Source organism: Miscanthus floridulus, chromosome 10 (genome assembly GCF_019320115.1).
Source record: "Miscanthus floridulus cultivar M001 chromosome 10, ASM1932011v1, whole genome shotgun sequence".
Taxonomy (NCBI): Eukaryota; Viridiplantae; Streptophyta; class Magnoliopsida; order Poales; family Poaceae; genus Miscanthus; species Miscanthus floridulus.
In genome coordinates this window covers 80744250-80759030 of record NC_089589.1, presented here as the reverse complement: position 1 = coordinate 80759030, position 14781 = coordinate 80744250, and the positions used below count along the sequence as shown (strand labels likewise).

The 14781-nt window shown below is 45.3% G+C and overlaps 2 protein-coding genes and 1 pseudogene across 2 annotated transcripts; 2 read left to right on the top strand and 1 right to left on the bottom strand.

Annotated features, from left to right (window-relative positions):
* Window positions 1-1687: 1687 nt before the first annotated feature.
* LOC136484955 (uncharacterized) lies at window positions 1688-2598 on the top strand. The gene has a single exon (XM_066481913.1). The coding sequence runs from the start codon at window positions 1827-1829 to the stop codon at window positions 2358-2360; it is 534 nt and encodes a 177-aa protein (XP_066338010.1). The 5' UTR covers window positions 1688-1826; the 3' UTR covers window positions 2361-2598.
* A 3771-nt stretch (window positions 2599-6369) lies between these two features.
* LOC136484954 (receptor-like protein 2) lies at window positions 6370-9342 on the bottom strand. The gene has a single exon (XM_066481912.1). The coding sequence runs from the start codon at window positions 9322-9324 to the stop codon at window positions 7132-7134; it is 2193 nt and encodes a 730-aa protein (XP_066338009.1). The 5' UTR covers window positions 9325-9342; the 3' UTR covers window positions 6370-7131.
* A 1954-nt stretch (window positions 9343-11296) lies between these two features.
* On the top strand, window positions 11297-14529 carry LOC136484953 (3-oxoacyl-[acyl-carrier-protein] synthase I, chloroplastic-like; annotated as a pseudogene).
* Window positions 14530-14781: the final 252 nt, after the last annotated feature.

Here is a 14781-nt window from a genome sequence, read left to right as displayed (position 1 = left end):
ATCAGTACTGCTGCGAAACGAAGATTGATTGCTAATATCTGTTGTATGCTTTCTATATGGACATGAACTCAAACAAACATTAATAACTTCCTAAGCAACAAATTCATTTGCAGTTGAGACATAAACGACACACAGCTCTCCTACATGTGGAAGAAAAATAAAATACAATTTTACCGTTACAACAGTTGATAAATGGAGATAGTCCAACTCAATATTCAGTATAATATGCAATATGCCAAAATGAGATTTTTACACAAAGTGTTAACCACACTGAAATCACCAAATGAGGATGTGGTAGTAAAACCAATCACAAAAGAAGCAGATGCAACTGAACCAGAGCCCAGAGATGCAACATATGTTCATATACCAAATACTCATGTGGTAGTTTAATCAAGAGCATAAATTTAAAATATAAATACCTAATTTGCTCTGATATCCTACAGAAATAAAACTTGTCTTGAAGCGAATTACCCTGATCGCGGAGCATCCATGGCAATTTCCTGTCAGTTGCTGCACCAGACCTCACATCCCGTGCATCAAGCTCCGCTTCCGCAGCCCTTTGATCAGCCATGATTTCATCAAGATCCCTGTCATCCTCAAGTGAATCATCTAAGGCAACTGACTCATACTGATCATGCTCATCCATCCTTCGGTAATCACTGCAATCAGGAAAAGGAAAAAGGACTGAATATGGAAGCAAAAATTTTCAAAACTGACAGTCAGCAGATATATAGAATGGCTCGTGTTGGCTAGATACATTGGATTCATTGCGATCATGAAAAATTCATGTCTTCGTTGTAAACTATTTAAAAACCGAAACTGATCCTCGCAACAAACTGTGCAAGTCCAAATTCCCAATTTAGGAAACATACAGTAACTTTAGTTTGATAGCAATGTGTAACTGAACACAAATTCACATCATGGCAGCAGAGCCACTTCACGAATCTCTCATCAAAGATGGTGAGCCTGGGCATCTGCCACTATAGACACAGAGAGTCACACAAGGCACTTCAATTTAGGAAATTTTGAGATGGGTTTAGTGTATTTCCACCAGACGAGTAAAATTAGCAAATTTAGATGCATGACCAAGAACTAAAGTTGGCCGCTTTCAATAAAACATAGTAGATTTAAGTTCATTTCCATCAATCCAACAAACATTAGTTAAGCCTGTCATTTAGTTACTCTAGCACTACAATTACCTACTCAACTACAAAATTCTTCCCCAATTTATGTACTCCCTCGTTTTAAACATATGACGTTTATTAGGACAATCTAATTAGTTAACTTTTCAACAACAATGGGAAAATTCAGCCAATAAATTGACCATTTCTTCTTCTCTAAATGCCACAATTTGCGTACACCATGCGGTAAATCATGACAACAAATCCTAAAACCGCAGATATCTGACCAAAACCACACGCCAAAAAAACAATCGCATCTGCCTATCAACCCATGACATCTACCAGATCCCCTGGTCCCATTTAACCAGCCACCCTAAAACCCTGAATCATAGCAGATCCGGGAAATCTCCAGCCCCGGGTCAGATTCGAGTTGGCTTACTCGAGGTAGTGGTCGTTGTAGAGGTCCTCCCCCTCCCTGTCCTCGTCGGGGGCCGCTGCGGCAGCGGGGCCGTCGTCATCGGGGAGCACGTGAGCTCTGGGCGGCTCAGAGGAGGCTGGGGCGCAGAGGAGGTTTAGGGAGCGGAGGGCAGAGGGGTGCGCCGGGGCGGGGGTTGTGGGGGTAGAAACACGCCCCTTGACTGCCAGAACGTCAATAGGCCCATAGCCCAGGCGTGGCCCGTATTTTCTCTTCCCACTCCACGCGCGATGCCCCCTAGATCGGATCACGCCGCCGGCAGCGCCGCCGCTGCGGCGGCCACGCAGGCCAACTTCGACTCCATAGATCCCGTCTTCCACGTCCTCCGCGTGCTCCCCTTCTCCTTCCTCCGGCCGCCGCGCACCCGCCTGAGGCTGCCGTCGAACCTGGCGCTCCCCTCACCCATGACCGTCTTCTCCCTCATCCTACTCACCTACTTCGCGGTCGTCTCGGGCCTCGTCTACGACGTCATCGTCGAGCCCCCCGGCATCGGCAGCGCCCAGGACCCCGGCACCGGCGCCGTCCGCCCCGTCGTCTTCCTCCCGGGGCGCGTCAACGGCCAGTACATCATCGAGGGGCTCTCCTCCGGGTTCATGTTCCTCCTTGGCGGCGTCGGCATCATCCTCCTCGACCTCGCCGTCGACCGCACCAGGCCCCGGAGCCTCCGCGTCTCGTTTGGAAGCGCCGGCGCGGTCGCCGTCGTCATCGCCTACGCCATGGCCATGCTCTTCCTCCGCATCAAGATCCCCGGCTACCTTTGGTGAGCCTGATAAAATCTTGCCTGTTAACTAGACCAGATCCGCTGCAAAATCTCGCTACATCTAAATGGATCTGCGTGCTGTGGAGTGTGGAGTAGCGGACTCCTCTTTTAATTATGTCAATTAATGTTACATCGCACCATGTTGTATGACATCAACTCAGAATTGTCGGATCATGATTATCATTTTGCAATGGTACTAAACAAGGCTTTTATAAGTATTGAGTTTCAGGGATTGCGTGCCATCCCACTATTTTATATCAACCTGTTGTAGTTGATTGAATCAGTATAATATGTTATTCTTTACTTAGTAGCGTAGACCACTTATCTCCATTGTCCATTGGATTGTCTTGGACATAGTGGTGTCATTGGAAGAATGTGGGGATGTTGCTCCAGAATGTCTGAATGTGAGATATCTTTTGTTAAAATAATGTAGATTTTAGATTAGATCTGTTTACCAACAAGGGTATTGAATCCTATAGTGTTTTTTACAAATTTCCTTTTGAACATTACACTGTTTTCATGATATGTTGATGACATCAATAACCTCGAGCTCTGCTTGATTTCCATAATATCTTGTAAGTAAATTATTATTGGAAAAGTACTGTTTTGATGTTTGAAGCATGCAGGATAGTACTTTTTCACAAGCTATAACTTATATAATACTACTTAGTTCATGTTAATCTGCTGTCTATTAATCCTTGTCATTAGCCTTGTTTTTTACTGTTTAAATACATTTATTTCTGAATCTTACCGAGTCACCTTATCATGCAGTTTGGCTAAACTAGTACTATAATTTATAGTATATATCTGTGTTGAAATGTGATGGCCTTCTTCTTAATATAATGATACGCAGGTCCCCTGTGTTTTTATGAAAAAAAAAGTGATGGCCTGGTTGCTGACTAGACTAGACTTTTTTCACTTGCATCAGATTAGATTTCTTACCAGGACAAATTTGATATAGGAGTAGATATGTGGATTTCTTGTTTGAAACTGGCTTTCTCATCCACTTAATAAAAATAAGTCTTGCAGCAGAATTGGCTGGTTAAGATTCTGCTATACAATCATTCTTTTCAGATTTCCATCATTAGCTGTAAATGACTTTACTATAGCTAGAAGCATAGATAAATCCATCAATAAATATAAAAGTACAACTGCGGTGATTTTGTTCAGCTAGCTATTGTGGATGTTTTTACCGATTGTAGGAAAAATAAAAGGTTAGTTATGTGTTGTTGTATTTCAGTTCCCATATCTCTTGGGTCTATGAATTGAATTTGTGGATGTAGTTATTGTAGAACAGTTTCCCAGGGACCTTGAGGCACCTTTAGATTTGTTAAGAAAGGGTGTTGTGTTTGAACAATCCCACATGTTAATTTATTGAATAGAAATACTCACATTATATTAGTTATTAATGAACAATCCCACTTGTCAGAATGATACTGTAGGACATTTATGGGTTAATTGGAATTTGACGTGGATTATATTGGACATTGACAAAATCACTAATATTACTTGTAGTGGTGCTTTGACTCCCATTAATTAATGTTAATGGGAACTGAGTCCCATCTTTGTGAAAACAAGAAAGGGTGTTGCACTGTTGTGCAAATATATTAACACTAGGGTTAGCAGATGCCAAATTGGGTACCAATATGTGAAACCCAAATTTCCAAAAACCGGAATTACTCGGCCTGAACCTTTTGGGTTACCCAATTGCCCACCCCTACCCTCAATAGATATAATCTCTGTTTCAAAGAGAGGTGCTAGGTGGCACCCAGTCGCTAAATAGAGCAGTGCCGCTTGCCTAGTGCCTTGGTGTTTTGTCTAGGTGTTTCTCTGATAGTGGTTTAGGATTTGATCCATAATGAAAATGCGACAAATGAAGATAGAGGAAGATAAACTATCAATTATGTCCTGGAACTAACGTATGTGTGGTAATGTCAAGTTCTTTTTGTTTAGCAAGCCATATCTCCTCTGTTTATCGATGAATTACTCTTAACTAGCCAAAAAAATTAGTTTCCTACGTCTGCATAGGCAATGCACACACCTATCACCTATGCGCTTGGCAAAGCCTGACTTCCTGCCGAGCACACAGGTGCTTTTTGAAACATTGATATAGCATTATGGTAAAGTTTTTATTTTGTATTTTTCATCTATGTTTGTAGCCGCAAAGGAGAATAGTCTAACTTATGCTCGTAATTTGTAGTATATAGTTTACCCTAATCCCATTGTGAGGTTATCATTTAGAAATAGGATTGATTCCTTATATGCCACTGATAAATTCTAATCCTTGATATTCCACCGCTGTAACTGATCTTTCTTCAATACCATTGATTTAAATTTTTAACCCCTTCAATAGCAATGGCATACATAATTTACTCTTAGGAATATTTTGCATACATTTGACTGGACCATTAGCCTAGCTTCAGTGAAAGTGATATGCACTGCTATGGTAGCGTATGTTGTAATATGGTACTGTAATCAAATTATATGCTACAGAGTAGCATTTGCTTTTGTAGGGATGTCAGTGTTTGGCACAGAAATATTGCAATGTGTTGAGAGCTGAGTGCGAGCATGTGACTTTTGAGCATAAGCTATATTTTAACATCAGCCAGAACAAGCATGGTATAAACTTGTCACGGGAAATGAACGATGGTTTAACCTGCTCCATGTATATTACGAACAAAATGACACAAAGTAGGGTATATTTTGCCATTTTGGAATGCTCTGATGGTATGTAATTCTGTTATGTTCGGAATGAAATTTATATTTGCTTTTGTTTAAGTGATAAATTGCTACTGACCTGAAGGACAACTGTGGCTTTATTAGTGAGCACTTGTCAGTTAAGAAAGGTTTCAGTAGAATGCTGCTGCATCTGAAGGTCGAAAATGTGAAGTATGATGCAGAAATTTTTGAGATAGGTGCTTTTCTTGCTGGGTTGTCAATTGATATCAGTAGGACTACAGGAGCGCATTTTATCAGTAGGCCTCGTTCGGCAACAAGAAACGTTTTGACTTTTTTGTTTGAGCCAATATCCAAGATATGTGTTTTGACTTGGCCCATCTCGGATCACAATAGTAACGCGTTTTGATAACGCGTATATGGAGCATAATGACAGTGGCTTTGGAGCAAGGATGCATAAATATATGGAGTATGGTTTTGGGACACTTTGGCCAATAACTAATTTTACAAGTGGTTTTATGTAACTCTTGGAGACGTCTGTTATATATGCTCGGCGCTGATGCTCATTATTAAAATTTGAAAGCATCTAGGCACCATGCAGCGGACTACAAGTAACGGACTAGTCCTTGATATGTACTCGCTCCATACTAAAAAAATAAAGTCGTTTTGAACAGCGACACGATCTACAAAGCATAACTTTGACTATTTATTTTTATAAAGATATTTATCAAAAAGTGATACATGTAAATTTTTATGAAAGTATTTTCAAGACAAATCTATACATATAGTTTTCACATTTTCAAACTCAATAACTTAAAAGTTATTTATGATTTATATTCCCAATGTTTGACCCTCAGTCTTATCCAAAACGACTTTATTTTTTAGTATGGAGGGAGTATTATATATTATATATTCATCTTAATTCATTTTTATTACTCATGTTCAAGAATTGAGGTCCATGAATTGGAGGATTCTAACGAAAGTTGCGGCAGCATTAATCCATGGTAGGGATGCTCGCTACTAGTATTGGGAAGCATCGACATTAGTGAGACAAGCAGTGCTTCCAGATTTCCAATGACATAATTGCTCCTCAAAGGACTATATGTAACCATGTCGCTAGACACTCGTTAGCAAACACAGATATTTGAAAGAAGGATATCGAGAGTATGACACAAGCTTGCATTGTATCAAGAACAACATCGATGAATCTCATAGAAAACACTAGATGGCAATGTTGAAACAACGGCAAAGAGATTGATTTTTGTAAAGCTGACCACAAATTCTATAAACATAACTCTAAAGGAGTACAAGTGATTATTGTTCTCTTACAACCTCACTTAACCCTCTAGGACCTACTAATTCTTGCTCTATACAAGAATCTAGTGCAATAGAACTGTCTAGCTATCCTCTCGAGTGCTCATAATTGCAATTTACAAGTCTTGAATGAGACCCTTAGTGTTTACGTGACTGACTTCATAGGGGTGAGTGTGCATGCATTGCTTTCAGTGGTAGGCCTCGATTTGCCGACGTAGTCTTTGGGTGAGTGTACGTGCGTTGTGAGCATCTTCGTTGTACTATTTAATATCAAAAAAATCTTTATATTTAAAACTTCCCTTATTTATCCTATTTTATAAATTTAAAAAATAATAAATCTATGTTTCATCAATTACTTTGTAGAAAGTAATATATGTTTCTAACCATATCCAATCTAATCAAATGAACCGGTTCATGGTCATTTGGGAGTATCATAGCAAAGCCCATTACATAATTTATGAAACATTACGCAAAGTTACACATAACCCTGAGACGGGTCTGGGACTAAACATACCCAGTTCATTGTTTGATTACAAATTCTTCCATTCCTCCATCGATCAGTCCTTTCCTTCGTTTCCTTTTACTTATCCACTTCAAGCAGAACATGATTAACAAACTCTGACCATGACAACTCGATCAGGTTGACCTTGCTGCTGGTGATGCATGACATGCTTGGAGACTCAGATGGCAATCGCGACGCACACAGTATTTGTTGCTTACTTCAGTACTATCCATTTCATATCCATAAGCCAGAGGACACGTTATTATAGCCTATTACAGCTGAACTAGATTGGGCCAACATAGTTGTATCTGGACAAAACCATCTGGTCATATAGAACTCCTACTCCAAAGAATATACCAAAGGCAATCACAAAGATGACCTTGTCAATGTATTGTTCTGTGGAGGCAATGGGAAGTGCAGCTGCATCCGTTGAACTACAATGGGGCACACAAAGGTGCACCAGGGTAGGGCTGCACAGCTTTGGGTTTCCAACAAAGCTACTATCTGGAAACGTGCTGAACTGACCTCCAGTTGGAATAGGCCCTTCCATATCATTGTTAGAAATGTCAAATTTGGAAAGGAAGTGAAGTGACTCCAACGTGGAAGGGATCGCGCCGGTCAGATTGTTGTATGACAAGTCTAGCACCTGTAGATTCACAAGGTTGCCAATTGATTCTGTAATCTCCCCATATAAGTTGTTAAAGCTCAGGTTGAGTACAAGCAGTCCTTTTAAATCACCAAGCTCCGGTGGGATTACACCAGTAAGTCTATTGTAGCCTAGATTGATTGTTCTTGGGAAACCATTGGTCGTACGGTATTGGAGAAATGGAGCCAGATAAAGAGGAAATGGAAATACAGATGTGGCTAGGAAAATTTGGTCTGATTTGGCTTGTTCAAGCATTGGCATCTCCATCAGTGCTACTGGTATATCACCGGTAAGGCTGTTATTCGACATGTCTATATAGAAAAGGAAGTTTAAGGTATTAATCCATGCCGGGATTGGTCCACTGAGTTGATTGTTGTTTAAAAGCAGTGCTTGCAACAATTTAAGCTTGGACAGCCAGTTTGGTAAATTTCCATATAGTGAACAGTCACTTATGGCAAGTCCCTTGAGATTCTTAAATCCATAAAATGCATCATAGTCTGGCATGGTCTCATGCTTGAAGTTTCCCCCCATTATTAAGAGAGAGAGAGTCGTAGAGGAACTGAGGATCTGAAGTGTATTTGTGATGTTTGTAAAATTGTTATGAGAAACACCTAGGAATCTTAGGGACTTGAGATTGTTTATTCTTGATGAAAGTTGACCATGGAGTATGTTGTAAGATAACCGCAAATCAATAAGGTTGCTGCAAGAGTAGATGCTTTCTGGAACTGTGCCACTGAACTTGTTTGATCTAAAATCAAGAAATTTTAGGTTGGGTAGGGTGGAGAAGTTGACATTAGTGAGTTTCCCGTGGAAGTTATTGCCCTTCAGGATGAAGGTTGTGAGATTTGAACAATTACTCAGAGATGATGGAAGCTCTCCAGACATGTCGTTATTGTCTAAGTGAAGCTCCTCCAGCATCTTGAGCTGCCCAATAGAATCTGGGATTTTGCCATTTAGCCAATTCCCGGCAAGGTCAAGGATAACTAATTTGCTGAGTTTTACTACATGCTTAGGATCAAGTTTGCCTTGCAAATGGTTATTAGGCAATGAGAGGTGCTCTAATGAGGTGACATTGAAAAGCTCACAGGGGAGTGTCCCACTGAATTGGTTTTGTCCAGCCTTAAGCACTCTCAGCACAGGGCAGTTGCCAAGCTCTGGCGGTATGCCACCATGAAACTGGTTGTAACTGAGATCAAGCACCACAAAGAATGGCTTGTCAACACAAACCGTGCTCGGAAATTTCCCGCTAAAGCTATTGTTACTCATGTTGAGACTGGCCAGATTCTTCATGCCATCGAGTGTGTCAGATGGAAAATATCCTGTGAAAAAGTTGCTTGAGATGTTGATTACCTTTATTGCCAGTTCTTGGGTGGATGGCAGCTTGTGGAACTCTCCATTGAGCTTGTTGAAGCTAACATCGAGGACGACGATGCAGCTGGACCACAGCAGCTCCGGTGGTAGTTCACCGGAGAGTAAGTTGCCGGACAGGTTGAGCCTCAACAAGCCGGTGAGATTGCCAAGTGAGGGTGATATGTGCCCCTCAAGGCCCATAGAAGCCAGAGAGATATCCATGACAGCCCCATCCTCATTGCAAGTAACGCCCTCCCACAAACAGCAATTTGTGTCATTTTTCCATGAAGTGTTGAGGGCAGAGGCCTGAGAGAGACCATCGAGGAACCCAAGGAGGGAGGTCTTCTCTTCTTCTTTGCAAGAGCTGACAGGAGAGGCTAAGAAGAGCAACAGAACAAGAGCAACAGCAAGTAAAGATACTTGTAATGTTTTTGGTTTTCTGTTGCTCGAGGAATGGAGTTGCTGTGTGGTCTTTTCCATTGTACAACGTAGGACTTCTTACAGTGGTCTTTTCCATTGTACAATGTAGGACTTCAGCAACTGAATATTTAAAGGCAGGCGATGATGTTGATCAAATTTTGCTTTTACATTTTTTTTTCCTTTTATATCAGTTGCCTGTAGGTTTTCTGGAATTGCAAATTGTGATATCCAGATGCAGACGAGTTTTGTTAAGTTGTGCCTCTCGTATTCGATACTTTTGTGGTTTCTTAGTCTTTATTCTCTGATGTTTACACATGTCTTTTGGTGACAGCGGGCCCCTACAGATTTCTCAGGGGTCGATGAAGCCTAACCTAAGAGCAACTCCAAGAGTCTCTTTATATTCTTCCTAGTTAATAAGAATAAAGACTTTGATAAAAATGTCCTCCAATAGTTTTATTTAATTAGATCTTCAAATATAGCAATCCTCTCTTTTGGATTTCTCGCCAGTTAATGTTGAAAAGAGGGATTGGCTCTCTAGAGTGCACACACGATATAGAAGTCGTTGGAGTGTAAAAAGATATAGAGATCAGTTTTTATTCAAAGGACTATCTCCAAATGATGATTTAAAGAATTCTTCGGCGGGAGCCCTCAAATTAGGCCTCTACTTTTGCTGAACCAATAGCACCATAAACTTGGATATATAAGTGATATTGATGGTAAGGGGAGCAAGGATAAGCGTGATTCATGGTTCCAGATTGAGTACATGGCTAATATGGAAGTTCTGAACTTAAATTCTTACTTAATGTATGTTCACAATTTGAGTTAGAATCTACATTGTAAGTCGTTCGGGTTCTTTTTAGATACATAGCTTTTACTATACACCTAGATTTATATTATGTCTAGATATATAGTAAAAAAAATATATATCTAGAAAAGCTAAAATGACTTATAATTTAGAAGGGAGTACAATCGAAGTGAACATATATACATCACAAATTTTAGCTTTCTCTGTTTCAATGCAGGAAAAATAAAATTTGTGGGCAATATTTTACAATCATAGGGTTACAGCCTACCTGTCGTTGGCAAGTGCACTCTAGGTGGTTGATAACCATAGTTCCAACAGTGGGGTCATCATGCACCAAGTGGAAGCTGTGCTAATCACACACCTATCCTGACCTATTCTGATCCAGCTTTTAGAAAAAGAGAAGATGCCATAGTGATCTATTCAAGGCAACAGTGTGTCGATACACGTCAACTGGTTCACTTCTAACTTTGTATATATCTGTGATTCGTGCATATGCATATATATATATATGTGTGTGTGTGTGTGTGTGTGTGTGAGACAACAATGTGGAACCTTTGAAAAAGTGATGTTCCATAATTGGCTACTGGGGAATTTTGAGCCGCAGAAAGATAAGAATGTGGTCAGTCCGTACAGTTTGGTTCTCTTTCTATCCTCCTACAATATTCCTTGTTCTTTAATTGAGAGTCCTCGTCTTTGCCACCGATTGGCTTCTTTCTTTTTCGTGAATCTTTGGCAGATTTGGTTCAAAAACTGTGGACAGGAAGACACCGTTAAAAGCAAAAAAAAAGAGGTGACATTGACCTCGTTTCAGACACGCATGCACAGATTGATAGATGAATATTCACTTAAAAATAATAGATAAATTTGGAGCTTGGGTATTTAGTTTGTCAACTTGATATTAAAGATATGAAGGCACGCCGAATCGGCGGCCTTCTAGGATGTCCACGTCAGTTCTTTTTGTTTGGTGTGTTAGATTGAAATTCCACAGCTCAGGTGAGATAGATGAATCAGCTGCAACTATACTCATTAAATGAAGTACGGCGCCTGCTACATGGTGGTCGGCACGCATCCTCGCATGCCGCTGGGGCCATGCTTGCATGCATGCAAAAGCTGCTCACACTTGCTTGCTTGACGAATAGCTGGTTGCCCGCAAAAAAAGCCCCGCCCTTCTCATCTCCCTCCAGTTCCATTGAATGCTCACGTTTCTCTCTCTTTTTCAGTCTCAGATGTCATCCGGCGAGGAGGCACCGGTGGAGGCCTGCTGCGGTGCTGCCTACACCGCTCCCCCACCGGCGAGGAGGCGTCATGGGACAGCAGCTTCGATGTCGGTGCCGGCTCTTCTAGCGTCCGCGTCCCTCCCCCTCCGATGGCAGCGCGCGGCCCGTCCCCGACCCTTTCCCGACCGGCGGCGCGTGGCCTCGCCCCTTCCTCGACCCACGGTGGCACGGCCCCGCTCCTTCCCCGATCCACGGCGGCGCTAATCCGCCCCTTCCCCGACCGGCGGCGTCAGCCCTTCCCCCACGCGCGCTCGGCTCCCCGGCAGAGGCGGGCCCTGGCTGCGGTGCGGCCTGACCCGCAGCCACGATGGCCCCTTGCAGCGGCGTGGACCCGCTCCTCCGACCCACGGCGTCCTTGCTCCCGTCGAGTGACTAGCGGGCTACAACGAACAACGGGATGGAGATGCCGGTGTACGGTGGTGGGATGTGGCGAACGACAGCAGCCCGGCCATGGAGTCGATCGGGTGTTCCTCAGGTTCGGTTCCATCTTCTAGCTCCCCCAGTATCCTCTTTCAGTGGATCCAGGCACCACTCAACGCTCACGCTGCCAGCGCGCGTCGTCACCTAGGGCGGGCCCCACGCGGGGAGAGCGCGCAGCGGGCGTGGTGATGCCGCGCCGTGGCGGGTCCATCGGAGCGGCCACCGGCACAGGAGGCCCCCAGCGCGGGCGAGGCCTTGCTCACGTTGCCGGCATGCGTCGGCACGTAGGGCGGGCCCCACACCGACGTGGTGCGGAGGCGCGGGGGAAGCGCGCAGCGGCCATGGTGGAGCAGCGGCGCGGGTCGGGCGCGCGGCGCGGCGGCGCGGCGAGCAATGGTGGCCTCCCACGTGGAGGCGGAGGCAGCGTTGCTGCTCCGACGTGCCCTCGCGCACGCAACCTCTGCCCCGCGGCGGACGCCGTGGCGGGAGTCGAACCCGAAGAAGCGGCTGGTGATCACGGGGATGGGCGTGGTGTCGGTGTTACTACGACCGCCTCCTCGCCGGGAGCGGCGGTGCCGGCCCCATCGACCGCTTCGACACCTCTGGGTTCTCCACCCACTTCGCCGCCCAGATCCGCGGTTTCTCCTGCGAGGGCCACATTGACGACGAGAGCGACCGCCGCCTCGACGATTGCCAGCGCTACGCCCTCGTCGCCGCCAGGAAGGCCCTCGCGTCCACCGGCCTCGCCCTCGGCTCTAGAGCAATGTACAAGGTCGGCCGATCACACGCCAGGCACGCGGTTCGCTCACCGCTTTGCCGACCCCACCAATCTATTCTAACCATCACAGCGGCCCGTAGATCGACAAGGAACGCGTCGGCGTGGTCGTGGGCTCCGGCAACGGCGGTGCGACGACATTCTCCGCCGGGGTGGAGGAATTCATGAGGAAGGGGCCGAGGGAGTCTCCCCCTGCACCATCTCGTTCGCGATGCCCAATGCGGCGTCGGCGCTGGTCTCCATCGACGCCGGGATCGGCTTCCTTGGCCCCAACTACTCCATCTCCACGGCCTGCGCCACGTCCAACCACTGCCTCCACAGCACCGCGGACCAGATCCGGCTAGGCCGCTCCGACGTCATGGGCGGCGCGGAGGCCGCCGTCGCGCCCGTCTGCCTCGGCGGGTTCGCGGCCCTGCGGGCGCTGTCGCGGCGGAACGGCGACCCCGGCGCGGCGTCCCGGCCGTGGGACAGGGACCGCGACGGCTTCGTCTTGGGCGAAGGTACTGGTACGTGCGCGCCGTCGCCGCGCTCTCGAGGGAACGTGTGCGTGCGTCTGTGCTCGCCGCTACTGTTCGTCGTGCGGTGCGTGCGGCTCTTGCCACGCTGCAAGCTGATGACGAGTCACGGGAGGCGGCGCGGCGCCCCGATCCTCGCGGAGTACCTGGGCGGCGCGGCGAGCTGCGACGCTCACCACCTGATGGACCGGAGGCCCGACGGCCGTGGCGCGGCGGCGTGCATCAGGCGGAGCCTGGAAGACGCCGGCGTGGCGCCGGAGGAGGTATGGTGCCTGCCAAAATGCCTCGCCCATTGCATTGGCGTGAACGGGTTAGTAAGCTGCGTGGTGATCCATCCACTGAGAATCTGAGATGCATGCATCCGCTGCTGCAGGTGAACTACGTGAACGCTCACGCGACCTCCTCGTTTGCCGAGGACCTGGCAGAGGTGAAGGCACTGAAGCAGGTGTTCAAGAACCCGTCCCAGATCAAAATGAACGCGACCAAGGTGGTCGATCGATCTTGTATTTACTTGCGCCATGACGAATTGACGATGATCTGTTTTTGCTGCAAAAACTTGGCATGAAGTTCGTGCATGATGCATGATGTAACTGATATCTGTGTGGGTGTCTTCTTGCAGTCCATGATCGGGCATTGCCTTGGCGCGGCCGGCGGGCTGGAAGCCATTGCTACCGTCAAAGCGATAACCACCGGCTGGGTGCATCCGACCATAAACCAATTCGTAAGTTTGCAACGAGATACAAGTTCAGTAAATTTACATCTCTGAAACTACTGGTCCCTGAGAAATTGAATCAAGCTTCGAATGAATTTCTATCTTGTTGTTATACAAATGTGATGTTTGTACGTACCGGAAGCGTAGTGATATTTATTTATTTATTGGCTTTGCTCTATCGACTGCAGAATCCTGAGCCGGCAGTTTATGAATTTGACACGGTGAGTGGGGTAAAAACAGCGGCACGAGGTACACGTCGGTGAGTGGCGAACTGTCGATGCATACAAGTACAGAACTGAATTGCTCCCTCCCTGGAAGTCTGGCACTGGTGTAGTGGTGATGATGATGAGTTCCTCCCTCTGGCATGCAGGTATCTCCAATTCGTTTGGATTTGGTGGGCACAACTCGGTGGCAGTGTTCGCACCGTTCAAGCCCATACCCTGGTGACTTGTGAATGGCTATGAGTGGCCAAGAGCACTATACTACATGTTTTGGTGGAACATGATATATGCCTTCCTTGATGTTTTTTAGCCATAGTGAAAAGTCCCCATACAGAATTGTTTGTTTGTGTTTGTGTAATGCATTGTGTAAAACGGCAGCATCAAGAGAAAACGAAAATTCGATCTCCCTGGGTCGTCGCAGTAGACAACAGGGCCTTTTGTCATGCATGTATGTATATATGGACCAGATGTTGAAGCTAATGAACGGACTGGCAGAAAAAAAAGATCACTAGTGCGGCAGCGTTGTAAGATGGATTTTGGTCTGTTTACACCATTTTGCCTGACTTACGTGTTTGCTAGATTTTTTTTGAGAGAAGGGGTGGATTTTATTAATAAAGTAAAAAGAACTTTTACATCGTTTGGTTAGAGGTAAATAAAAGGTGGTCCTGTTAGCACATCTTACTATTTATATTCTGTTTGGTTATTTGGTGAGTTGAATGGAATGATCCACACCTCACTCCTTGCTCCTCACGTGCTCATAATTAGCTTAAGGTCGAGCAATAAGTTTCTCCC